The sequence below is a fragment of the Lissotriton helveticus genome, chromosome 3_1, assembly GCF_964261635.1.
Source record: "Lissotriton helveticus chromosome 3_1, aLisHel1.1, whole genome shotgun sequence".
In the NCBI taxonomy this organism is placed as follows: Eukaryota; Metazoa; Chordata; class Amphibia; order Caudata; family Salamandridae; genus Lissotriton; species Lissotriton helveticus.
In genome coordinates, this window is record NC_136061.1 from 380,185,001 (window position 1) to 380,212,323 (window position 27,323).

Sequence of the window (27,323 nt, forward strand, 5' to 3'; positions counted from 1 at the left end):
CATGATCAATCGTAGTCAGATCTATTAGTGTCAGTAGTCGTTTACAATGGTCTCTACAGAGAAGCGCCCAGGAGTATTCATACCCCAAAGTATCTAACAAAAACAGAACCAACTCGGCACAGCGGTGCAACCCAACTGAGCCCAACTCAAAACAGTGTAACATAAAAATCCGAAGTCTTGTGCTTTCGCCATTGGGGGGATGGCCAAGCACACACACGTTCATGATGTTGTTCTCATCAGGCGCTGCCAGCTTGACGGTAGTCCAGCCAGAGAGTCAATCACATAAACAATATCAAGGCACAATTCGAAACGGTCGCCGCGGGGCACTTATCAGGTCCCGCTCATCACCCCATAGAAGTGTCCTCTCTATACAGCCTCATTATATAAGGTGGGGTCACCAGAGTCCACATCCACCCCCCGCCCCACAATCATATAACTACTCAAAACCATTACAGGGTCTGCATGGTGTAATATAGGCAAAGGATACAGTGGAGTGCATTCGAGGGGACCGTTCCAGGGCGTCTTAGCCATCCAGTCAATTATCCATTATCTCATCCGCAACTTGTGGTGTGACCGTGGGGAACAGGATCACGCTATTCTCCGAGTCCGATGGCAGTGTACCGTCCTCCGAATCCGTATTTATTCTCGCTGCATCTTCTCTAAAGTTTCCAACTATCGACAGATCCTCGAGCTGGTCCTTCTGCTGTTGCGTCCGGGACGGGCCCCGTCGGTCTCCCTCCTTCCCGGTCCCCAGGGATCCACGGTCGGCACGGTCCGTGTCGTCCATTGATTTGCCAGTAGCGACCATCTGGGAGCTTTCCTGGCTGCCATCAATGCCCATCACTTCCAGCCATTCATCAGCATCAGAGGGACTTTCAAAGAAATGAGTTTTCCGCCCATGTATCACCTTCAGGCAGGCGGGGAAAAGGAGGGCATATTTCAGCTGAGCCTTCCTAAGTTTCTTTTTAACCTCCAGGTACGACGCCCGCCGTTTTTGCACAATGTTCGTATAGTCTGGGTAGAGGGACACTCTCTGGTTCTCGAAGTGAATAGTGGTCTTCTCTCTGGCTCTCCGAAGGAGGACATCCCGATCCCGGTAATTTAGGATACGAACTATCAAAGAGTGCGGTGGGCGTCCCGGTCTAGGCTGACCGGACGGGATCCTATGCACACATTCTACGCAGAAGTGTGGGGATATTCCTTCAGTCGCAATCTGGTCTCAGAACCACATTTCCATAAACTCCGCTGCACTCGCCCCTCGCATCTTTCCGGCAGTCCGATCACCCTTATATTATTACAGAGATTTCGCCCTTCTGCATCCTCCACCCTATCCATCAAGGATGCGACCTGGTTCGGCAGCTCCTGTATAGAGGTTGTGTGTTCCGTCACTGTGGGTGTGAGGTCCGCAACCGCCAGTCCTTGGTCCTTGACCTTCTCCGCTAGTTTGGCGTGGTCTGCCTTTAGAAGGGAGAAATTGGTGGTGAGGTTTCCCATTTGTTGTTCCATCGCTATTCTATAGTCTCTAATTTCTTGAAGGATAAGGTCAAGCTTGTCCATTTGTTGTGCGCCCGGTTGGGCCATCTCCGCCGCCCCCGGACAGCCTCCGCCGTCTCCTGCTCCATTCTTCTGCTGGGGCCCATCCGAGTCCCCCTGACCCTCCGCAGGTTTCGGTCCTCTACGCACCATGTCTTCTGATAGCCGGGTCGCCCCCCCTCAGGGTGTAGTCTTAGCATCAGTCCCGCTTCCGCAGGATGGGTACCACTTCCCAGGCAGCGTAGGGGGGTTCGTCCCCCAGGGTATTCAGCCTCGTTATATTGTAGGGGCAGGGGGGACCAGCACCGCCCGCACCAGGCCTATCCAAGAGCAGAGCGCCCGGTGTCCGGACCCTCCTCGGAGGCTCCCCAATCCAGAGGCTCCTCCCTGTCTGGGACCACTTCCCCGCGGTCTGTCGAGGGCAGCAATCTAATCCGCAGCAGTCCCCAGGCACCGTCCTGCCATACGTCCGGCGAAATCAGGGAGCCAGTACTCCTTCCTGTGCTCCACCGTTTCTCAGTCACCCTTGGTCTCTCTCTCCACGGTGTAGCCACCAGGCACCTTACTGTTCTCGTGCCCCCTCCCGGAGCAATGTATAACTCCCCGTCTGCCATTCAGAGCCGTCAATGGGGGGGGGACAGGGAGGGGAGAGAGAGATGCAGGGGCGGGCGAGAGGTCCCGCCACCCCGGGCTCACGCTGTGTCCCCTCGGTAACACCGCCTCACCTCCAGGCTTCAGGAGTCCAGGCACTGTCCATCCACAGTGCGTTCAAAATGGCGCCAAGGGGGAGTTTCGGAGTCTCCTCGGCGTGGTCACACTCTGCGCCGCCAGTCCGGCCTTAGCGCCTCTCCACACTGCCTCAATCCGGGCGGAAACCAGCACGGGGGAAGGCACCGACCCCAGCCTCCCCCGCCGCAGCCACCAGGTCCTCGCCGCGGGTGCACGCCTCACAGCAGAAATGGCACCTGTAGGGTTCCACCAACTCCCTCCAGTCGGCCGCCAGCAACGTGTCCTTCCCCTCTCCGGCAGTCCGTCCTCTGGACCCCGGGCCCCGGTCAAGCTCCAAGCGGGGGAGCGGGGGGGAAGCACTGGTTTCGCGCTCCGTCGCCGAGGGAGGCCCACAGCCCTACTCTGCCTCACCTCCGGCCGGTCTCAGCACTTCGCGCCACAGCCAGGTTTAACTTAGAGGCAATCTGTATTTATTAATGCAGCACGTAGGCAGTAATAACGTAAAAACACAACAAAAAAAGATCCCAAACCAATTTAGAAAAAATAGAGTAAATTTTAGTAAACCAAATATCACCAAAATGAATTATCCAATCAGTGGAACCGGAATTATGTTTAAAAAAAATCTTTAGTGAAATCTATTGCCTAAAAGATCAAAGCATCAACAGCGGAGCAAAGTTAAAGCCAACCACGATATAGCACGGGTCAGACACAAAGAGTGGATTGGGCCTATTCTCTGCTTACCTGCAGATTTAGAAGGAATTCCTAGAAAAAATTTGGGAGAAGGTAGATTGGGCTGTACCCGAGAATACGTTGTCAATGACAGGGAACCACTGGACAAAGTCTCCCTGAAGCCATCGAAGATGACAGGAAAAGTTCTGGGTTTTCAGGCGGAGGAGATTGTCGTAGTTTATGGGGTGTTGGTCATCGTCAATGGGGTGGTGGTTGTCGTCAAGTTTGATGAGGATTTCTACCTTTGGACTTAGAAGTTTTTCTGGAACTCAGATTCACCCAATGGGATGAGGCTGCAGGGTCAAGCCATAGAGGGCTGCACGAGGCCAGATACTGCCGACAGGAGGCCCCAATGAAGAGCATTTTCTGTTGCGGAGATGAATGTTGCAGGAGTTGCTGCAAAGTTAATCTCAAATCCCAACGGCGATGCACCTGCAGCAGATCAGCTTGCATGTAAGTCTCGGTCTCCTGTCGGTTCTCAGAGCAGTTTTTGTTGAAAAAATTTCCAAGACCCACATTTTGAATTCTGGTAAGTGGAGGCCACTTGAGCACCTCACTATGGGCCAGATGTACAAATCTTTTATGAGGTCAAAAACACCCCGATTCGCAGAATAGGGCTGTTTGCTACTACAAAAAAGAATTTTCAATGTACAAAACCCTATTCGTTATTCGGTATTAAGAAGTGTCGTGTTTAGGGTATCCCTTCCTAATACCGAATTGCAGTAGTATGTGTGAATGTTTTGTAACCAAAATGCAGTAGCAAAACATTTGCATTTTACCGCCTACTTTAAGCAGTTCTGTGAGGATCATAAATAGCTTCGCCATTAGCCAAGAAGATTGCAGTATTCTCATTTGGAGCATAGATGAACTCAAGAAACAGCTTTTGGTCTTAAATGTCTTAACAGCTCTCTAAAAACACATTGTTACCTGGTCTATGGCACATTCTGTGGTGTAGATTTTTGTCTTATAGTAGCCACTGTCTTCCCTAATGGAATTCTCTTCTATGAAGGTGCGTTTATCTTTATTCTGCTGTCATAAAAGATTTCCTCCCCAGATTATTGAAAGTGGTTTACTAGTTAAGAGACCATTCCCTTCTTTGAAACTGAATTCCGTTGCTACCTATGAGCGTGACGCGCTCTTTTGAACCTATGTACATAGCATAATATCAGCACTTGCCTTGGTAGTTCCTTGTAAGTGAGTAGTAGGAGGATGAGTAAGCTTTGATTTTAATGCTTAAATGATGCATTTCTAATATTACATCAAAATAAGCCATTTCTGAGAATACACCCTCATTTTATAACTAGAGTCATTTTGTAACCACGCGATGTCCTTACAACTTTCTTCTGATGCCCTAGTTCTCTGACATAAGGGTTCCTTTATTCTGTAATTTGAATACATTACACAGGAATACCCTAGAAAAGACTAAGGATGTGCACAATTCCAAACTATATGTTGAATTATAAGGTTGTCTGCACAGACGAGGCCAGCTGAAAATGATCTACCATCATCTGCCTCCAAAGATCTTCACTTCATAGGCCTACTGTTAACACCAACTTGACTTTTAGATGGGGTGTGCATGGAGTGAACATTCTTTTGACATAGGTGGCTATTGCTCCCATGTGCAGGCCGTAACACAGCTAGCAGGGTTGTCAATGATATCAGATAGCTGGAAGTAGGGGGTTAGGGGCATATTTGCTGTGTGTTAAATGACAGAGGTCAAATGTCGGGCTGTGTCTTCCGACAAATTGCTGCTTTTTTTGTTTGCAATATATTAGTGGTTAGCAATCACAAATGAATATATTAGTGGTTAGCAAATCACAAATGAAGATTTTATTTGTAATTCTGAAGTGTGAATGAAAAAGATTTTAACAGGATCATAATATATCAACTGAGCAATTTATTGTGAATCACACACATAAGTGGGAGCAAAGAGGCTTTTGCTTCCTTCCTTGTGACCATCCCATTGGTTAACAATCCGCTCAATGAACTCTGATGATCTCCTTGGTGATGCGCAAACAATAAATATTCACTGAAACTTGATTTCCACGTATTGCTTATGTGCAATATGGTTTTATCAGTAAAACTGTACATCGCAAATTTAGGAGCCATTTCAATGGAGAATATGCTGTCTGTATATGACAGTGATGCTTTGTAATGAGGGCCGGACTGGGAACTCAAAGCAGCCCTGGCAATTTTGGTGGACCAGCCCAATAGAGGAGGGCAGGGGTTACAAGAATGAAGCACTGTTGCTTTTGTCACAGGGGGCCAATATTTTAGCACCGCTGCAAAACAGGCCCCCAGTAACAAAAATGGCCCCACACAGCTGCAAAACTGGCCCCCACCCTTCCAACCACACAAATAAATGCCTGATGCCCGCTACGGCTAGTTCGGCCCCGTTTATAGTATATTTAAGACAATGTGATCCAAAATGCACCACCAGATACATCCTACATCATTAACATTAACAGATGTATCTCATTTGTTACATCCATTCTTTGTATGACAGTTGTATTTTTCAAAATCCCTATGAGTTCAGTCATGTAAGATGATGGCAGCACCTCCATTCAGAAAACTGTTACAGCACCGCTGTACTACCTGGGAAGGGGGGCGGTGTGTGTGTGTGTGTGTGCATGTGTGTGTGTTAGACTGACTCATCACGGAGCAGTAGACAATGTTGCAGTTCATAAAAGTTCTGGATTTATAACTATGTGTTCCACATATAGTTCTACAGGATTCCGATATTAGTATTAGTCAAATGTCTAAAAATTGTATTATGCATGTTAACATTCACTATTTCTACAGGATTCCTGTAGTAACCCTAAAAGTTAATTGGTTCTTGGTTTATCTTCATTGCTTGTATTATTTCCCTTTCCCGTTTCATTTTATTTTTGTTTCTTGAGTTGGAACTAGAATTTCCATATCTGTCCATTTCCAATTTTTTCTAACTTGATTATTTGAAATGTTATCAATTATATAAGAAAGGGGAATGTGTGTATTGTTTATGAGTTGGGCTGTGGTCTGGTTGACCTCTGAAGAATCATAAACATGTCATAGCTAAGTGTAACTCGCGACATTGGGACACTATGTAGTGCCCCCAACCATAGCACAATTGCTACTAAGTGAATGATAAGATCAGCAATTGTTCGGGGCGGGTAGCCGAGTTGTTAACATGTAGAAGAGGAGTGAGCCACGGGAAAGCGTTTCATTTACAAGAATTATGGCATTTAGCCCACGGATCTATGTCGTGTTTCAAGGAGGGTTAATAATAGTGAGAGCACTTTGAGGAACGAATGGCGATGTCATGAACATCTTGTTTAAATAGATATTCAGCTGATACGAGTCTAGTGATTAATGTGAGTTAAAAATAGTAGATTCAGCACGAGGTGATTGTTTATCATAATTAGTCAGTGAACTGTTTGACGACGTCTGTAGATCAGTTCATAATGAATTAACATGTACTATGTATATAATCTGTGGAGAGATGTATTGTAACATTTATTTAACTGATTTTCTAGTTACCCCTGACGAAGGGCCCACGGATGCCCGAAATGCATTGGGTTTGCAAATAAACTGCTATTTTATGAAATCTGCTTCAGTGCATATTCTTGAATGAAGAGGTTCGGATGGCCCATCAGGAATACTTGAAACTTAGAAAATTGGCATTACCCTACATGTGGAAAGAAAATGGTTAACGCTTAAAAGCAATGGAAAATGTAAAAAGATGGATTGAAAAGATTTACAATGATGAACACTGGTTTATATATTGCATATGCAGTAGCAATTGTGCTATGGTTGGGGGCACTACATAGTGTCCCAATGTCGCGAGTTATTGTTGTGCGTGCCACAGGGGCTGGGCACGTAACCAGTCAGCACGCTTCACGAAATTTAAGGATGAACAAGAGAAAAAGGAATACTTAAAGGAGTGCATCCCATTCACGAATGATAGCTAGGTGTAAGACACTAAAATGGTATTCTGGTCAGTTGATAGATTGTTCCTCCTGATCTGGCTGTGGCCTCCCTGCTTATCAATAACTTTAATGAAGGAAACGTAATACCTCTTGATGGATTTTTTCATGGGCCTCAGCAGAGTTGCGGGGGGTTTCGCAAACCAGCTTTGTCTGTCCCCCAACCCACCTGCAAACCACAGCATGGCAGAGCCGAAAAAGCTTACCCCAACTGAAATTAAAGGACATTTGCCCTCCTGCCTGCCCTCACCCCTATCTACATACCATCCCCAGGGCTAACTCGTAAGGTGGACCAAAGACTATCCCATTCCTTCCTCTAGTTTGCAATGTGTTTAAAAACAATATTGTTCTGCCAGTGTTTGCGAATCCCAGCATCTCACATTGACCTCTCTCTGATGCCCCCCGCCCAAAAGCTTTACAACAGACCTGGGCCAGAATATTTCCTGGTTTACTATCCTCTTATGCGTCCACTGTGCTGATAAGGTCTTCACGTTTGTTAGACCTGGCATCCTGGGCGTGGTTTTCCCCAGTCTTTTTGCCTCATTCTCCTTTATTTTCTGCTGTGTGCTGGATTTCGTTTTGCTGGTCTAGATGCTTTGGGCACTTTGTCATTGCTAATCAATGCCACAGTGTAGGTGTTCCCTATGTAAATTGTGCATATGGATTGGTGTGGCCATGATTGGCTTGTTTGACTTAGTAGTAAGTCCCTAGTACAGTGCACTGTGTGTGCCCAGGGCCTGTAAGTCAAATGCTGCTAGTGGGCCTGATTGTACCACCCACACAAGCTGCCTTCCAAAGGGGTCTCAGACCTGCCACTTCAGTGTCTGCATGCAGTCTCTACTGCCATGTCGACCTGGCATGTGCACCTACTTGCCAGGCCCTAACCTTTCCTCTTATTACATATGAGTCACCGCTAAGATAGACCCAAGGTACCCCTGTGGGCAGGGTTATGTGAATGTGAAAGGTAAGACATGTACTGGTGTATGTGACATGTCCTGATAGTGAAATACAGTGTATTTCGTTTTTGACTATGGAAAGGCTATCTGTCTCATAGGATAGAGTGGGAGTATATTTATAACATCTTATAAGTATATCTTTTCATTGGGACAAGGTATAAAGCTGGAGTTTAGTATGACTGAACTCAAAATATTAAAATCCATCTTTTAGCAAAGATGATTTTAATATTGTGTGTTTGAAAATTCAACTATTTAGGGGACGGGCAAGGCCAGTTTGCTATTGCCGTGAGGGAAACAGCTTCATTCGAATCAACCCACTGCCTTCTGCCCTGCTTGCTGGACTCCCGCCGCCCACACCGCCGAGAAGGGAGCCGGCCGCAACAAGGACCACATCTCCCAGGGTGCCCTGCTGGTCGCTAGTCACAAGCATCTGCAGAGGGCGCCGAAGGCCCTCAAAGGACGCGAAGCCCTCCCGCAGCAAGGGACGTGCGCGGGCGTGCCCGGGCCAAGGTCGGGCCCGTCCGCGCCCATCAGGGGCCGGAAGAGGCCAGGCTGGGCACCCCCCTTAATTTTTAGTTATTCAATTACCCAGATCTATAGAATTCTTGGGGACTAGAATATATCTGGAAGAAGACCGGGGTTGGGCCTGACATCATCACCTATTGGCCCAGCACTGTACCGCCAAGTTATAGGAGGCGGTCAAAGAGTGGGCGTACAGGACTGAGACACTCCAGACTCTCTGCTTACCAGTTTGCTATTGCCGTGAGGGAAATGGCTTCATTTGGATCAACCCACTGCCTTCTGCCCTGCTTGCTGGACTCCCGCCGCCGAGAAGGGAGCCGGCCGCAACAAGGACCACATCTCCCAGGGTGCCCTGCTGGCGCTAGTCACAAGCGTCAGCAGAGGGCGCCGAAGGCCCTCAAAGGACGCGGAGCCCTCCCGCAGCAAGGGACGTGCGCGGGCGTGCCCGGGCCAAGGTCGGGCCCGTCCGCGCCCATCAGGGGCCAGAAGAGGCCAGGCTGGGCCACCCCCCTTAATTTTTAGTTATTCAATTACCCAGATCTATAGAATTCTTGGGGACTAGAATATATCTGGAAGAAGACCGGGGGTTGGGCCTGACATCATCACCTATTGGCCCAGCACTGTACCGCCAAGTTATAGGAGGCGGTCAAAGAGTGGGCGTACAGGACTGAGACACTCCAGACTCTCTGCTTACCACAAGGTGCTGAGCACTGTCATCCTAAAGTGGCCCCATTCTTGTTATTTATTGAGACTGTTACAAAATTACTATTCGCAAAATGAGTAAACGTAAAGCCGTAAGCTCGGTGGTTGGGGAGGGGGAGTAAAGGGGACCCTGGATGCTTTTTTAACAAGGGCTGAGTCCCTTTTAACTCATGAAATCCAGTTAACAGAAAAGAGACTCTCCCTGGACAAGCTAATAGAACACAAGAGATCTTCCATGGGCCCTATAGCTATGTGTACATCCCGTCTCACTGGGATCCCCCCGGCCAATCTAATATGGTAATCAGTAACACTACAAAGGCTATAATTCACGCCACCTTATTACCACAGGGGGTGGGTCAATCGCCACAAGCCATCGAGTTCATTGACGGCGATTTGAGTCAGACACAGAACATCATACAAGAGATGGAGGGCCCTACAGGCCGCATTTCCATGACACCTGAACTAGTAGGGTCAGGGGAAGAGGAGGACGTGACACCTATAGATGAGTCAGATAAAAGGCTCACCCCAAGGGACCGCGGCGAGGTGATCGCCCGATCCAAAAAGGCCTTGCAGGCCAAGGGCATATTAACTACGGCCACCACTTTAGCTGACGCCAAGGCCCCAGGCAATAGTTCAAGGAGAGGGGAACATCACATACTGAAAAAATCAAGACAGAGGGGAGGAGCCAAAGTGAAGGGGGTCATTGAAGAAGGGGTGCCTGCAACCTCTACCCAGTGTCAGAACTGTAGGGAGACAGAGATTATTCAGGGAAGGGATAGAGAATTATGGTCCAAGCTGGATATAATGTTAACCTCCCTGTTGGGGCCTCTGTATGAGAGACTGAATGTGATCGAGGGGCAACTTTTCCGGCTACTCGCACAAGGTAGTATCCCGTCCTCATTGATGAGGGGGCTAAGGTCTAACGGGCGGGGGACGCCGAGATCCGCACACAGCCCAAGGTAGCCCATATGAAAGAAAGCGCAGGGGGGGATAAACAATGAACACGATCGGCCCATGGATAGGAAGGAGGCGGCAAAGAAGGGCCCAATAGAGGGAACAAACAAGGGAAAGGCCCCAGGTCCACCAAGCAACAGGGAAGTCAATGGGCAGACAAGGGAGGAGAGGTTAGAGCATAGACCCAATACCCTTATAGCAACTAGACCCCCTGAGGGTAGATCCGCTATACCTGATGAAACAGGGTAATTAATAGCGGACCAGGCACCAAACACCCGGGCCTCCCTGTACTCGACCTCCCGCCGGCCTCAAGCCCCTACACTGTGGTTTTGACAGGGATCCCGGCATGCAGCGATGAGAGGGGAGAAACCGCGCGCTCCATGATCAATAGAGCAGTCCACTGGCTGGTTAATAATGTAGGTTTCAATATCAGAAATCATAGACACATCCTCATGGCAAGAAGAGTGTCCTGGATCGGAAACAACAGGAAGGGTTTTCCGGGAGATTGCGTGATTTTAAATTTTAGGTACCCGGAGTTGGCAAGAGAACTTCTGAATAACCAACGGAAGGGGATCTTTCAGGAGGGGGTGGCACAAGTATTAGATTGCTCCTACTCAGTTTCTTTTATAGGGACTAGATGCATTTAAATAATCGTGAAGACTTGAGGCGACATCCACTCAGGCCAACTTGGGAGGGTCAGTTAGCCTCTTCTTTCAATCGATATGCGCCACTCCAAAGTGTTTCCGCTCTAAGCGATCTAGACTGACTGACTGGGGGGCCACCGGCAGGACATGGGGATTTTAAGTGCCATTTGTGCCCCCACTTGATTAGTAGCGAGGGGGAATGGTCCTCTTGCCCAAGGGAAGAGGGACTGCATATGGAACATACTAGGGAGGGAAGCGAGTTAAGCAAGCTCCTGGGCATAAATGCCCTCACACAAACAATGGACCTCATCCGAGTGGGTGTGGACCATCGGATTCACCCAACTTTCAAAGGCAAGGGGAGGGGCCCCTGTTATTGATTTTATTTTTGTTCTGAGCTCCTTAAAGTGCCGGATCATAAGTTTTAATGTAGAATTTAGTGTTTTTAGTGATCATAACCCTCTGGTGTTAATCATAAGGGACCCTGACTCAATTAAGCATCCACACCGAAAGCAGATCGGGGGTACAATTTTAGCCACCGACCAAGGAAGGAGACTGAGATGGTCTAACACTAAGTGTGAAAAATGTTATAGGGTGCTACTTACGGAGAATGATCAGCAGGTCTGGAAGTGTCTAGACCCAACAGTAGAGGGGGCACACCTAATTACAGCATTTGAAGGTGTCGCCCAATGTATCGACGGCCTGCTTAGGTGTAGACTACCAAGAGAGGAACAGGACATACCTAGGTGGTTCGATCGGCAATGCTCCAGCGCCTTGAGGGAACTGAAGGTAGCTTTAAAGACTGTCCCCAAAGACATGACAATGGTGTCCACCTGCAGGGGGCGGTACAAACAGGCATTAAAACACCTCAAAATCTCACTGCAGCATCAGGCATGGGAGAATTTGAGGGAAGCAGCCGAATCAAGGGATACAACCGCATTTTGGAAAATAATAAACAAACCTTGCTTCCAAGACATGAATATATCCAAGCTTGCATGCCTTGTCTTGCCAGAGTCCTGGGTGGAGCACTTTCAAGGCCTCTATAATCATGATAGCATGAGCAATCTAGCGCCACCAGTAGAGATAGGAAACACAAGGGTTGCCCAAACTCCTTTTCCCTGGGAGAGATAAAAGCGGGAATTGAGGGCCTGACCTGGAACAAGGCCCCGGACCCTGATGGGATCCCTCCAGACATTCTACTGACTCAGGAAGACATGTGGGCACCCATTTTAACCAGAGTGATAAACACAGCAGTGGAGTCAGGCATGCCTTCATCCTGGTCTACTGCGATAATCGTGGCGATTTTTTAAAAAGGGCAATAGGGACAACCCACAATGTTAAAGGCTATTTCCCTCATCGATGTAACAGTGAAAGTCATGGGGAGGGCCATTCTTAATCAGCTTATGGATTGTGCGGATGAACATGATATTATTTCGGACACCCAGTATGGTTTTAGGCCGGGTCGTTTAACCTCTGACCAATGTCTTAATCTCTACCTCCTGGTAGCCAAGTACACCGTCGCTAGTGATGAGACGTTGTACCTGGCATTCATGGACCTCATGGCAGCTTTCGATCGGGTCAACCGCAAGAAACTGTGGGAGTTACTGGGGGCCTTGGGTGTCAACACAGGCCTGGTCAACATTTTAAGTACTTTGCATCAGTACACCTCAGCCCAGGTTAGATACAACGATGAGGGAGATACCTCCGATTCCTTTCCATGCTATAGCGGTGTGAGACAGGGTTGCATCCTGGCGCCTTTTTTATTTACTTTATACATTAATGGCTTAGATAAGGTGCTGGGAGCACTAGGGGTGGACTGTCCGAGGATAGGAAGAAGAGGGATCCCTGTCTTACTTTACGAGGACGACGCAGTGCTTTTGTCACGCACTGCGCGGGGCCTTCAGCACCTCATAGATGGCTTTGTCAACTTTATAAAGAATCTGAATTTATCTGCCAATCTCTCCAAATCATATATTATGGAGATGGGAAAAAGGTCATGCAGGAAATGTAATTATAGGATCGGCACCCACTGTTTTGAAAAAATGCAGGCATTTTCTAATCTGGGAATTTTACTTGATAGTCGCATTTGTTTTAAAATACTGTCAGATGAGAAATGCAGAATTTTAACCAGCTCTTCTGAGGCAATCATGAACTTTGCACACAGGTTGGGTCGCTGGTCACCTGAGCAAATCCTGAACTTGTATAATTCCATCTGCTATGCCAAAACATTATATGGCAGTGAGGTCTGGGGTTTCATCGACCCATCGAGGATCCAAATCGAAGAAAATAAATTCCTATGGCGGCTACTCAGAGTCCCCCAGATTACACCCTCCCATTCGATTCATGAAGAACTGGGTCTCACTTACATCAGAGATAGGATTCAACTGAAACCCCTTATTTGTTGGCTTAAAATATGGACCAACCCTGAAGCGGTTTTATGCCAGCAGATAATAACAGATGGTATCACCCGGGAGCCCGGGCAGGAATATCCCCTGGCTTAAATACGTAAGGGAGACCCTCTCAGGTTAGGGCCATGCTGATTATTTTAATCATCCGACAAAATTGTTAGCCCGGGATAAAGCTATTATCAAGTCAGCATTCCTACAGAAAATGGCTTCCATTAGGGAAGACACGGAGCTGGCAAAACCGTCGGTGAGAGCCCACCTCCTGGCTAAATCCAGCAGAGGTATGGAACCGTACCTGTCCTATTTTTATAATGCACAGGACAGATTTTTAATGACTCTATTTAGGTTGAACTTACTTCACCACACACTGGGGAATTTTTCTGGGTACATAGCATCTATTGAGTTGAGGGGCCCCTGCGGCTGCGACCAAAAGTCTCCGCAGGACACGCTCCACTTTGTTTTGTTGTGCCTCTTCTATGCTTACCACAGGAAGCTATTTTTAAAACGTATTTTAAAGAATGACAGGTTCAAACAGGCAAAGGTGGCTCTGTTGTTTTTAAAATTGTCCGCAGAGGTTTTTACACTTTTCTGCACTGTTAACTTTTTAAGGATGGCCGCAAGATTGAGAAACACTAAAGATGATGGATGATGGCACTTGATGTTAATTTTTTTGCACTAGTACTCATGATGGTTTTTACAATGAACTATGTTGGAGGGGGGTCCATCTCCCATCATGCCTGTCTTATACTTCCCTTGTTCCATTCCCGGCTTACCCCAAATGCAACCTGTTCAGGAGTTCCAGATCCTCCAATTTTTTACCCTTATAATTTGAGATGAATTGTATAGACATCTGTTAACATTTTTGCACTGATTGTATAGGCATCTTTGTATTAGACCCCAATCCTTGTGATTTTCTATTCGTGCTGTACTTGTATGGTATTGTTGTATACCGAATAAAGTAATTTTGATGATGATGATGAACTATTTAGAAAGTGGGAATTTTCTTGCTTAGCCATCCTGTGTGCCTCTGCTGGTTTGTGGATTGACTGTCTGGCTTTGGAGTGACAGTGGCTAGAGATGTGCATTCTCTTCAGATAGCCACTTGGATGGGTTGAGGTGTGTCCTTCCTTTCCTGAATGAGTCAGGGTTTGGCTGAATAGACCTGGACTTAGAGTAGTGGAAGGGGATTTACCAGCACCTGAATGGGCCCAGTCTGCCTTGGACAATGCAGTCTCCACCTCCTGCCAGGAAGCTGAGCCAGAGAGGACAGAACTGGTTTGGACTGAGCAAAGAGTCTCTCTGACACAAGAGAACAAAATAAAATTGGGTATGAATATTGGATCCCAGACCCCAGAACTTTAGAATTCTTCTGGACTCAAGATGAACTCCTGCCAAGGAGAAGAGCTAGGAAAGCTGAAGAAGAAGTACTGCCCCTCTGCTGTGTGCTGTGTGGGGCTGGCCTGTGGTGGATGGTTCTGTAAAGTAGAGGAGCAAGACTTTGTTGTGTGCTGTGTATCCTGCCTGAAGAATATCACCAAGGGATTGGTGTAAAGCTTGCCTCCTGTTCTGAATTCTCAGGGAAACAAAGACTTCATTCCCTTTGTCCTCCTGCTCCAGGAACTGCTGTGTCTGCTGCCTCGCAGGGAAATAGCAATACTGACACCGGCGAGCTATGCTGTGACCTGCAACAAAGCCATTGGCACCTCTCATTAGGTTCACGGTGCAACGCCTTGACTTACACTGTAGCCCAACGCTTACAGACGCTGCACCATACCAACTCTGATGCCGCCACCGAGGCCGCTGCCCGCACCAGAGCCGGGGGCACCACTTGTGACGCTCAAAACACTCCGCCCAGACTTGCACCGCAGACCTGACCTCAACAATGCCGGTGCTTTATCATCACGGAGACGATTCCTGACGAGGGTGACCTCCCAAATCCATCGACCCCGAATCGTCGTAAGGAGCTGATGCCTTAACACCACCACGACGTCACCTCCATGGCAACAGTAAGGAACCAACGCCTCTCCTCTCCTGCATCACAGTAAGGAACCGACACCTCACCTCCCCTGTGGTCTTAAGGAATCAATGCCACCGAGCACCAATGAAGCAACACCTCCCCAAAGCTGTGCACCATCTTTGTTTATCGTTTACCGAGGTACTGTCCTTTGGGGTTCATTTGATTCTGGGCCTGACACCATGCATCTTGCGATCTGCACCGTACTTTGGGATTTTCAGCTGTCACGACCTAGTAATGGCCACAGGTGGAGCTATTTATTGCTACTGGCTTTATTTTTGTGAAGAACCTATTTTTTATGATATCTTGGGGGATTTTTGTCATTTAGGTCTTTTTTGGTGTAGATAAAGATTTGCTATTTTTCTATACTTGTGTTGTGTCCCTTTGTAGTGTTTTTACTATATTACTGTATGTGTGCACAAATGCTCTACACACTGCTTCTGAGATAAGCCTGTCTGCTCATGTCAAGCTACCAAGGGGGTGAGAAGGGGATGTATTAGGGCGTACATCCCTTACGCTGACAGAAAGCAAAGATCCCTACTTGGACAAAGGTGAAAACCATTGCCAACTAGAGACCCCCATTTCTAACAACGTTCCAGACCCAAATTGATCAGTTTGTGCCCAAAGTGGCTTTATAAATTGAAAAGAGTGTCACAGCAGACCTGTTGGGAGTCAGCTGTGAGAGTATAAATGACACCTCTGCAATGAATTCTGGTGGAGGATGAGGGCATCTTGAGTCAGAGACTAAGGTATAAAATGCAAATGGAAAATAAAGTTAATGATAGTGTTTCAAGAATGACTTTGGTTAAAAAAAAATCGTGGAGCAAAGGAAAAAGAAATACAGTGCCTCGTAGTAAATATCATCTTGGGGAATTCCTATGAGTGCACAGTTTTTGTAATTTTCTTAGGTGTCATGGGGCGCAATGGGCAGGGTGTACTCACTGTTTGTAAACCTGGGGAGCCCGAGTCTGTTCGAATCTGCATGTTCGTGTTCAGGTGTTGGTTGGCGCGGCAGCCTTCCTCCACAGAGTCTGAAGCCTCATTGGAATGGTCTTGGAGAATGTAAACCTTCAGTGGCTTTTGAAAACCTGTCAATAAATGTAAGAGTTCTTTGTTAATGAGAGGTAGGAACCAATGTTATGAGTGAAAACTGAAGACGTTCTGATGAGCACAATCACAGAAAGGGAGGGCAACTCCAATATCAATTGCATTTCTCTAAAAAGCTGATATTATATTAACATGTAATGCAGAATTTACTTGTAAATGCCCTTCTTTAAAGTCCGATATAGTATGCGTAAATTTGCCCTTGTTAAAGGCGGATTTCCCACGAATGTTTTAAGCTGAATGGGGGTGTGTGGAAACAGCAGCAATGGACGCTTACGCTTAGCCTAGAACTCCCATGCCATCAGCCCGCTGTTGCTAGACTCCACCTGACCCATCTGCCCCAGCCTTGCCCCCCCATCTGCCTGGAAATCGACAGGTGCTGGGGGTGGTGTTGCAGAGTTGTGGGTTCTATAGTGCTCGTTGGTGCCATGATAGCCGGATCTGCGGCAGACCTGGGCATGATGCAGAGCGGCGAGTGCGGAGCTTGGCTGCACCGAGCCTTCCGATGGCTGCTGCTTGCTGCTGGAGTGGGCAGTGGCCCAGCCTCGTCCGAGATGCCGGGGAATAAAATGTGTCTGTGGGTCAGTGTGGTGAAGCTGCAGCCTGACTACCGAGAGAGAAAGAGCAGTGCCATGACTTGGAAATGGCATAGAAAATGTGTCAATTGGCACCTAAGCTATAGGTAAACACAAAATGCTTTTCTTATGGAAACCTAGTTCTAGGTATAACTACCCAGTAGTGACTGCCATTGGGTTATATATATAGACTGGGTTTTACATATAAGTTTTAATTTCAAGTTAGCTAAATACTTGAAAGAATGACTGACCAGAAATGCACAACGCTGTATATAGGTCCTTAGCAGCATTAACAAGAGCGAGGTGCTTTTCAAAACTGAAATGTGTATATGTATTCACTGAAAAAAACAACCATAGGTTTCAGGGCTGTTATAGTTAGCTGGACATTTCACTCGTACATACCTCCGTTATAGTTAGTTCTGCGAACTATAACTTGAGCACCCGCAATCCACTGCTGATGTTGTCACATATTACATCATTCATGACATGGTCAGTGACATCACAGATGACATCACTGATGACATCTCAAATGACATCATTGTTGACATCACTGATGACATCATCCAGTGAATGTGGTTTGGTTTGTTATTTAAATATGTATTATATATATAGCAATGTGCATTGAAGAATGCGTGGATTTATAAATATAAATATCTAGATGGAGGATTTAGTAGCAATGTGATTGACTGTTTACTTGACTAATTTATAGTGTCTCACTAAATATATTGGATAGTGACTGAACTGTGTGAATATCTGTATCACTTTGTCAGTTGTTGTGTAAACTGCTGTACCGGTTGGTTACTATCTATGTGAATGTCTATATTAGTTATTGATTAGTTAACTGAGTATTTGTATGGGAGAATGAATGTGTGTGTGGTTCGGTGGGGGGGGGGGATGACTGTCCAAAGATGTGTGAATAGTTGATTCAGTAGGTATATGAGGATAAGACTGCATGTTATAACAGTTGTTTGGGTGAGTGAATATATTTATGGGTGTGTTGATGAGCAAATATATCTTTCAATGGTACATGTCCAACAAACTAGAAAAATAAAAGGCAGTGTATGTGATTGTTGTTGTATATAAATAAGTAGACATAAGATTTAGTGATTGTATGAGTGACTGTAAGGATGACTGTATACTTGTAATAGTGATTTTATAACACACTAAGTATGAGTTACTATCTATATGCCTAAATTAAATGGTGTTTGTATAAGTGTGTAGCTGAGTAAATGTAAGTATGATCCATTGTTAGGCATAAGTGAGTAGGAGGACTGCATAAGTGAATAGGAATGGGGATGTGTGCTGGTGTGTACTGTCGATATAGGTGTATAAGTATATTTGATAGTGTTTATTGATCATTGACAGCATGTATGAGTGAATCTACAGGTCAGTGATTAGATGGGTGTGTAGATCTATGAATCACTGAGTGGGTTTTTAGAAACTTGTATTGGTGTGTCAATGGATTCAAATATGGTACTCTGTATTTTACAGTGAGTGATGAAAGGTTATATGATGAGGTGTATCTGATTGTCATGTGGATGATGTCATCAGTGATGTCATTTGAGATGTCATTAGTGATGTCACTGACCATGTCATGAATGATGTAATATGTGACATCATCAGCAGTGGATTGCGGGCGCGCAAGTTATAGTTAGCAGAACTAACTATAGCGGAGGAATTTCAATGGTTTTGTACAAGTGAAATGTCCAGCGAACTATAACAGCCCTGAAACCTATGTTTTTTTCAGTGAATTTCTAAAGTTTTTTAAATGCTAATTCCTAACTAGAACATGTCTGAAACCTATGGGTTTTTCAGTGAATTCCGAAGGTTTTTTAAATGATAATTTTTAAATGTAATAATACTTATATGTATTTTTTACTGATTATACTGATTTTGTACAGTTTTTTTAACTGTTTATTTTATATATTTTATTTTTTAAATTACAGTATACATTTTTAATATAAATGGAAAGAATTTTTTTTTAAATATTGAAACAGATTTTTAAAAAATATATTTTTATTTTGATATATTTATATTATTTTCTTAATTTTTTCTACAGTTGGAATTACCGATGTTATCCTATAGAAGTAAATTCAATTTGCAGTTAAAGTATGTTCACGTTACTTTTGTAATCCAGTGCTGGACTCCTAGGTTCAGCACTGGGACCTCTATCTGAAACAGGCAAGTAATTATGTTTAAATCGTTGGCACGATTTTTAGAGAATATTTGTAAGTTTCATAAATCAACACTTTTTCAGCAAAAAGCAGGCATTGATATCCTATGGAAGGAAATTCAAGTTACTGGGAAGTACGGTTAGAATTACTTTTCAGGATCAACACTGGGCTCAGAGATGCAGCACTGAGGTCTCTCCTGAAAACAGGTGAGTACATCGGAATTCGTATTTCTGCTGATTTAAGAGGAATATTTGTAAGTTTCAAAAATCGACACTTCGAAACTTTTTCAGCAAAAAGCAGGCAATGATATCCTAAGGAAGGAAATTCAAGTTACTGGTATGGTTAGAATTACTTTTCAGGATCAATACTGTGCTCAAAGATGCAGCACTGAGGTCTCTCCTGATAACAGGTGAGTAAATCGGAATTCGTAGTTCGGCTGATTTTAGAGGAATATTTGCACAATGGTGATGGAAGGAGGCGGGGTCTGAGGTGACATGTCTGCAAACACACCCTGTGGCGTGTTTTAAGTTGGATAATTAATTCCTCCTCAATCCCGAGGGTCCCTAGGGGCCAACTAGCCCACCAGGTATCTCCAGTATGCGCCAGAGAGCTGCGTTGCAGAGAGGTGTTTAGAGGCCACGCCCCTTTTTACAACACTCTGCAATGTAGCTTTGTGGCGCTTACTGGAGGTACCTGGTGGGTTAGTTGCCCACAGGGACCCTCGGGATTGAAGAGCAATTAATTCCTGAACTTAAAATGCGCCACAGGGCTTGTTTGCAACTCAGGCCCCGCCCCCTCCCTTCACCACTGTGCAAACGCACCCCATGGCGCGTTTTAAGTTGGGGGATTACCTCCCCTTGAATCGAGAGGTGTAAAAAGGGGCGTAACCTCAGAACACCTCTCTGCAATGCAGCCCCTTGGCCCATCCTGGAGGTTCCTGGTGGGCTACTTGCCCCCCTAGGGACCCTCAGTATTCAAGGGGAATTCATCCCCCCTCTGCAAACGTGCCAGAGGGCGTGTTTGCAGAGTGATGAAAGGAGGGGGCGTGGACTCCGGCACAATGCCGCTCTTTTTATTTTTTTAAGAAGGGGGGCTGTGTAGCCCCCCCTTCTTTTTCAATTTTTTTGACCCTGGGGACCACATCCCCCAAGGCCTTCCCCCTAATTTTTTTTTATTAAAAAAAATGTGGGAGGGGGCCGTGTGGCCCCCCTCCTGAGGCCTTAATCGGCCCGGGGACCCCATCCCTCTGGGCCGGCCTTTCTATTTTTTATTTTTTTACTTTTTGGGTGGAGGGCCACGTGGCCCACCTCCCGGGCCACTTGTAGCCCCGGGGACCCCATCCCACGGGGCTGGCCCTCTCCTTTGGGTACCGTGGGGTGTCCCCAATACCCCCACGGTCCCAGCCGGCTCCCCGCGTCCTGCGGGAGCCGGCATTGCTTTTCCACATGGAGAGCAGCTGAAATGCTGCTCCTCATGTGGAAAAGCAATCTGCTTTGCTTCACTGAACCGAGAGCAGGTTTTTCCTGCTCTCGCTTCAATGAAGCAAAGCAGTTTGCAATGACAGGGTGGGAGCAGCGAGGCTCCCACCCTGTCATTGCAAACTACCGTGCCCTGGGGTGGGCACCCCGGGACACTGCACGAGCCGGCCCTGGGGGGTGGCGGTCCCCAGGGCCATCAATGGCTCCAGGAGGGGCGTGGCCCCCTCCTATATTTTACAAAGCCCCGGGGAGTGGTGGTCCCCGGGGTTGGGGGGTCTGTCATGGACCACACAATTTGAATCTTTAGAGCACCGGGAGGTGGCGGTCTCCGGGGCGTGTGAGGGGGCTGTGTGACCCCCTGCAATGTCAATAACGTTGAGCCCTGGGGGTGGCGGCCCTCTGGGCTGCGGGGGGGCCATGTGCCCCCCGCAATTATTCATACTTTGCCCCAGGGGAGGCGGTCCCCGGGGCTGTGTGGGGGGGATTGGGCCCCCCACACTTTATTTTCCACATGCCCCTGGGACTTGGCCCCCGGGGGCTAATTAGCATCAAAGTGCAGAAGACCGCGCTTCGTTTTCTTTTTAATCGGCAAGATCTGCGCACCCTGCATGGATTTTGCCGATTTAAAAAAAAAAAAATGGTGTTCCTGGGGGTCCTTTTGGGACCCCCTGAGCAGTCCTAGGGGGTAAGGGTGTTTCTACCCTGGCCCTTTTCATGTTTTTCAAGTTTTTTTCTTAGGTTCTACCGAGGCATAAGATGCCTGCCAACACTTCCAGATTTGGAGTGTTGACAGCCAATTAGAATACAGCACATGCTCGGCAGGGTGCGCTTAGGGTGTGTGGATCCTCCGCGGCCATAGATATATATGTTATTTTACTTTTGATTTTCTCAGGAACTACTGAAGGGATTTACACTATTTAAGCAAAAGGCACGACTCTGAAACCAAGGGCTACTTCTTTGCCAAATTTGGTGCAATTCCGTTCAGCAGTTCCGGCTGTAGCTGCGATTAAAGATTCCTATGGGAAATTGCATGGGGAAAACACGTTTTTGGACCCCCTTTTTCTCGGCCCCAGCTTGACAAATCACCCCGAGACTTTCAGGATATGAGCTGACCGGAGTGGGCCACCAGTTTTGAAAATTTCGCGAAGATTCGTCATCCGATGCCACAGTTATTCCAAATAGAATGTTGAGAATTTCCTATGGAAAATAGGTCCAAACTATAACTACCTACTGGCGACTGCCAGTATATAATATATATATATATATATATATATATATATATATATACCTATATCACATTAAACTAGAACTGTATATCTTTTTAAAATTGCCTCTGGTAATTTTTGTTCTAGTTGCTGATTTTATGGATACATTTCGAATAGATTTCAGTGGGAAGACCATTATTTCTGTTAGCGTTTGCATTGGATCAATTGCTACTGATCAATCCTTTGCTGGAAATATGGAATGCCTCTCTGCGTTCTGGCCTATTCCCCTCTATGTGGAAACAGGCGATGGTGATACCGATTTTGAAAAAGGCAGATGCTGATCCACTTTGTTTCAGTAACTATCGACCTATCTCACTTCTCCCCAAGCCTGCAAAAGTCCTAGAGAAAGTGGTACAGGAGCAACTGTCCGAATACCTAGAATCAAATCAATTGCTTCATGACTCCCAGTCGGGCTTTAGGCCAGGCTTTAGCACCGAGTCTGCATTACTAGAAGTATCAGAGTCGATTCGCGAGTGTGTGGTTAGGGGAGAGGAGGCCATGTTGGTCCTCCTCGACCTATCCGCAGCTTTCGGTACGGTGTCACATGACATCTTGTTGGATCGTCTCCATGATGTGGGCATTGGAGGGACACCGCTGGCCTGGGTGAAATCCTTCTTGAAGGATTGATCGCAACAGGTCTTCCTCAGGCCGTACATCTCTACTGAGAAACCATTGACTTGAGGGGTCCCGCAGGGCTCTGCACTTAGCCCTTTATTCTTCAACGTGTATCTGTCCCTGCTAGCGGAGGAGGTGGAATCCTGGGAGTCATCTCTTATGCTGATGATACTCAGCTTGTGTTTTCTTTTAGAGATCACTCTGATGACTACATGGTTAATTTTCGTCGCTGCCTGATGAACATCGCCTCGTGGATGTCCACCAATAATCTCAAACTGAATACAGATAAGACGGAAGTCTTATTCTTTAATCAAAAAACTTCTGTTGCAGCTCACTCTTGGTGGCCAGCAGAACTCAATCCCCCCCTGTGCCAGTACAAACTGCCCGTAATTTGGGCTTCCAATTTGATACGGCTTTGTCCTGCAAAACCCAAATCAACAAAGTCTCGGCAGCCTGCTTCGGTAAGCTCCGTATGATCAAAAACATTGTGCCCTTCCTCCCACTTGAGGCACGTAGGACGGTGGTGTACGCCCTAATAACGTCCCATTTGGACTATGCAAACAGTCTGTATGTGGGAGCCCCGGCTTACCTCATTAAACGTCTCCAGACAGTGCAGAACGCCGCGGCCAGACTGATGTGTAACATCCCTTATCGCCATTCCATCACACCGTATTTGGCTAAACTGCATTGGTTGCCGGTGAGCTACCGCATTCAGTTCAAGGCTCTTGTCTTTGCCTTTAGGGCTCTCAATGGGCGAGGCCCTGCATATTTGAGGCATAGACTTAAAGTTACTCACTCAGTACGAGACATCAGATCAAACCATCTTCGCCTGATGCATGCCCCACGCTTCCATCTTGCACGAACTGGGGGTCGGGCCTTTGCTGTGGCCACATCCAGACTTTGGAATCGCCTTCCGTGGGATCTTAGATTTATTACATCAGAGTCTCTGTTTCGGAGTAAACTCAAGACCTGGTTCTTCACCATGATCTAGCGCTCACTGAATCCCCTTGGTATCGATCGTCTGCAGCGCCGGGACACCCCCGTTGGGGGTAGCCGCACGCTTTATAAGCTTCAAAACAAATAAATAAATAAATAAATTGGATAAACTCAATGTTACTTCATTAACCACATGTATTGTTAAAGTGTTTAGCAATTTAGAGTCGCTGTCTGATGATAACTTAGCAAAGGGTAACAAGTCCAGTGGTAGTGTGTGTGTGTATATTTATATATTTATGTGTGTGTATATTTTTATATATATATATATATATATTTATATATATATATATATATCTCACGTTTCACGTCCTCCAAGAACCACCGGGACACATTCACTGCGGTGCCCACAGGGTCAGAGGTCTCCCTGTTAACTATCCAAATTCACAGGACGTAACGAAGTCACGTCAATGCACTCCGCTCCGAGAACAAACATCACCATAAATCGAAAATTGTGGTCCAAGGTTGCTTTATTCGATTTCTTTACAGCGTGAAATCAGGCATCTGGAACAGAAATCCCTATATATATACCAGCTTACCCGTCGCGCATTGCTGCGATCTCCGAAGAAAGGAAATTCAAGGAAACCCGTTATGATAACATTTAATTTACATTGTGTAATTTTTATTTACACTTATTCGTTTTAATACGGAAAACATTTCAAAGTGTCGTTTTAATTCTATTTATTTATTCGAGTGCTTGTGGATACATGATTTTTTGTTTTTCCGTCTTGTACGTACATCAGTATTCTAAAGAATATGAGGGCCCTGGGGGGCCGATATTTAAAAACAAATTATGCCAGAAACCTTTGCGGGAGTGTACTCAACAGCTTCCCAAAGTTTCATGGCGATTGGATGAATGGTGTTTTAATTCTATTTATTTATTCGAGTGCTTGTGTATACACGTATTGTTGTTTTCCGTCTGGTGCGTACAATTCGAAAGTTTCATGGTGATCGGATGAATGGTGTAGTAATGCATAAAGGACAAACAGACAGACAGACGGACATACTTTCGTTTTTATATATTGATAAATATACACACACACACACTCACTACCATTGGACTTGCAACCCTTTGCTAAGTTATCATCAGACAGCGACTCTAAATTGCTGATTACTTTAACAATAAATGTAGTTTATGAAGTAACATTGAGTCTATCCAATGCAAACGCTAACAGAAATAATGGTCTTCCCATTGAAATATATTCGAAATGTATCCATAAAATCAGTTACCAGAACAAAAATTACCGGATGCAATTTTAAAAGGATATACAGTTCTAGATTAATGTGATATAGGTACAATAGTTAATTTGTTGAGTCCCAGAAATAGTCCACGGGATCCAAATTCCCATTACCCAATAACATTGCTCAACACAAATTTTAAAACAGTGATAACATTATTAGCCAATTAGATTTAACAAGTATTTGATTCAACTGATTTATAAAGGCCAGAGAGATTAGTGGCTATCCATTGATGCCACAGACATATTTTCCTGTAATAAGATATCTGCATCATGAGGCTTGATACAGAAATGTTTTTTAGCCTCTTCAGTTGGAATAGTCTATTGGTAATCCTAGAAAACTTTAGGTTACCGTACCATCTCATGTGGTCAATTTATAATCTTCACATAAATACACAAGTCAAATAATTTCAATTCAATTCAACGTTATTTGGCAATCATAAAAGATATCACAAACAATTAAAGAAGAACAAAATAAAATACATATGAAATAAATAGTCAAAATAATGTATGATTCAATTACAGTTACATTGCTAAGAGAGCGTACTCAGCCGTACAGTTTCTTCATAAATTAGTAAAATGACCAATACCCTTGTAAAGGGTTAAAGCAGCTTAAAATTCACAATAACTGTTATGCAAATTTTTTCAGATCCCTGTGCCTCTAGCAAGGCAAGTGCTGGCTTATAATTTCTAAGCCCCAATAAAGAAAATTACAGAGCTGGGTAAAGTGCACAGTGCTTTGTGATGAGAGCCCATCACATGGACAATTGACAAGACTTTGTGACCAGTCTGTTTTTGTGGTAAATAAAACCATGTTATGAATCAAATTTAATCTAAGACTACACAATAAAAACCTCTCTTGGTTGTACATAAACCATTCTAAATAGGGTTGTAAACCTGAGATAGATTCCTTTTTGAGATAACCGGAACTTCCTGGAATCCTATGTTCATCCCTTTAGCTAACATCCTCGAAGAAACTCATCACCATAGTTCTGTGGGCCTCTCTGCTAATCCTACGAACATTCAGCAGAGCCTAAATATACAGTAGAGAAGATGGTAGTCCCAGTACTATTAGATCAAAACAGTGTAAAGGTATTATTAGGAAAAATAAATAAAACAAATAATTGATAGGTGCTAGAGTGTTATTCAATCACACCAAGCACTTGATGCTCATTAGTCTGAATACAATTTACAAAAGACATTAAAACATAAGACTGGTGTGCCCAACTGAGTGGGGGGAAGAGGGGAAGTGATTTAAGTGAGGTAGTGAGGCAAGAGACAAATACTATACAAAATGTATCACAATCAAATTGTTGGGCATGTTATTCAATGCCACATATTCATACTGTAGTTCATAGCAGAAACATTACACTCATTTTTATAGCCATGTACAATAGAGGGTCACAGTGCAAAAATGCGCTGTTGGTGATACTGGCATCAATGGTGTGTCGACGTTTCGACCCCTGAAACCATGTGGGTTGGTTCTAGTCCTTACTGAAAGGGTCTCACTCAGGACAGAAGTTTAGGTGAGTGCAGCGGGGCACTTAAGGGTAGAATAGGGGCTATGTCAGGTTCAATAATTGAATTAAAGACGAGAGAGAATATGCATGTGTAAATTACTGTATTTACTGTATCTGAGTATAGAAAAGGCCTGATAGGCACAATGGATCATCATGGACGATGGGTCATCAAAGGCTCCAAATGGTGTTGACAAGAGTGATACACACCTGCAAAAATAGGGTGTCTGTCAGAGACGGCCTTGTGATAACAAAGGTCACCGCGTAAGACAGTCCAAGAGCTACTCCAACTTACTTAGAAAAAGTGGACTAATTCCATACAAATTCCTCAAAGCAGTGCCAATGCTGCTAGATAAGCCGTGGCCAAACCATTGGTCAAATAGTGGAATTAAATCACAAATTTCTTCAAGGGACATGAATCAAATAGTCTAAAATGAAAAAAGGGGAGGAGGGGACAATCAGTGTATGGACCCAGGTTAAAACTTCTAAGGTTAGTAGTGTAAAGATACACAGTGCCTGTTGTTAAAATTGACTGTTTACACACGTGGGCAAATTCCGATTAAAAACTCATTCTAAATTCGAAGCATAGGGAGATTTACTCGTGCTTCACTACCAACGGACGAAATGGAGCTGGAGATTACGTCTCTGCGGGCCGCAGTGTTGTTCATGCTATAACATCGATTCATTGTTTTATTTTGAATTGTGAAATGTGAGTTGATTCAATGACTTTCATTATTGCTATTGCCATCAAAGGGCCATCACTGTTGCAAGATGGATTCTGTTAACCAATATGTTGTATCCCTACTTTGTCACAGGGTGTACTGAAGCCCTGTAAGGAATCGTTCTCTCCACATGTATGTTAGACTATTTGATTCATGTACCTTGAAGAAATTTGTGATTTAATTCTGCTGAAGGCTACGACTATTACCAAGTACAATGGTCTTGCTCTTTCTCATGTTTGAGGAAGTTAGAGCTTCTCGTTTGCCAGATGACCACCATAGAGGGGAGGCCCAGCCTAGCATTCTCCTGGCACTGATGAGCGCAGATGGGCATGCTCTTGGCCTGGTCTTCAACCGTGCAGCTTCCTGGCGCGTCCTGCCCTTTGGGGAACACGTGCACGCTATGTAGCAGACAGCCTCCTCTTCCCCCTGAGTGTTGCTGGAACTTGCAGTCCCCCGGCGCAGCACAAAACAGGTGAATTCCGACATGGATCT

The 27,323-nt window shown here is 45.5% G+C and overlaps 1 protein-coding gene across 2 annotated transcripts in view; it reads right to left on the reverse strand.

Moving 5' to 3' along the window:
* Window positions 1-27,323, reverse strand: part of FOXN1 (forkhead box N1) — a 540,119-nt gene that overhangs the window by 210,634 nt on the left and 302,162 nt on the right. For both annotated transcript variants that reach the window (XM_078680116.1, XM_078680115.1), the window contains exon 3: window positions 16,093-16,238. In XM_078680116.1, the coding sequence (XP_078536242.1) occupies window positions 16,093-16,134 (42 nt within the window). In that variant the 5' untranslated portion in view covers window positions 16,135-16,238. The remainder of the gene's footprint in view (window positions 1-16,092; window positions 16,239-27,323) is intronic.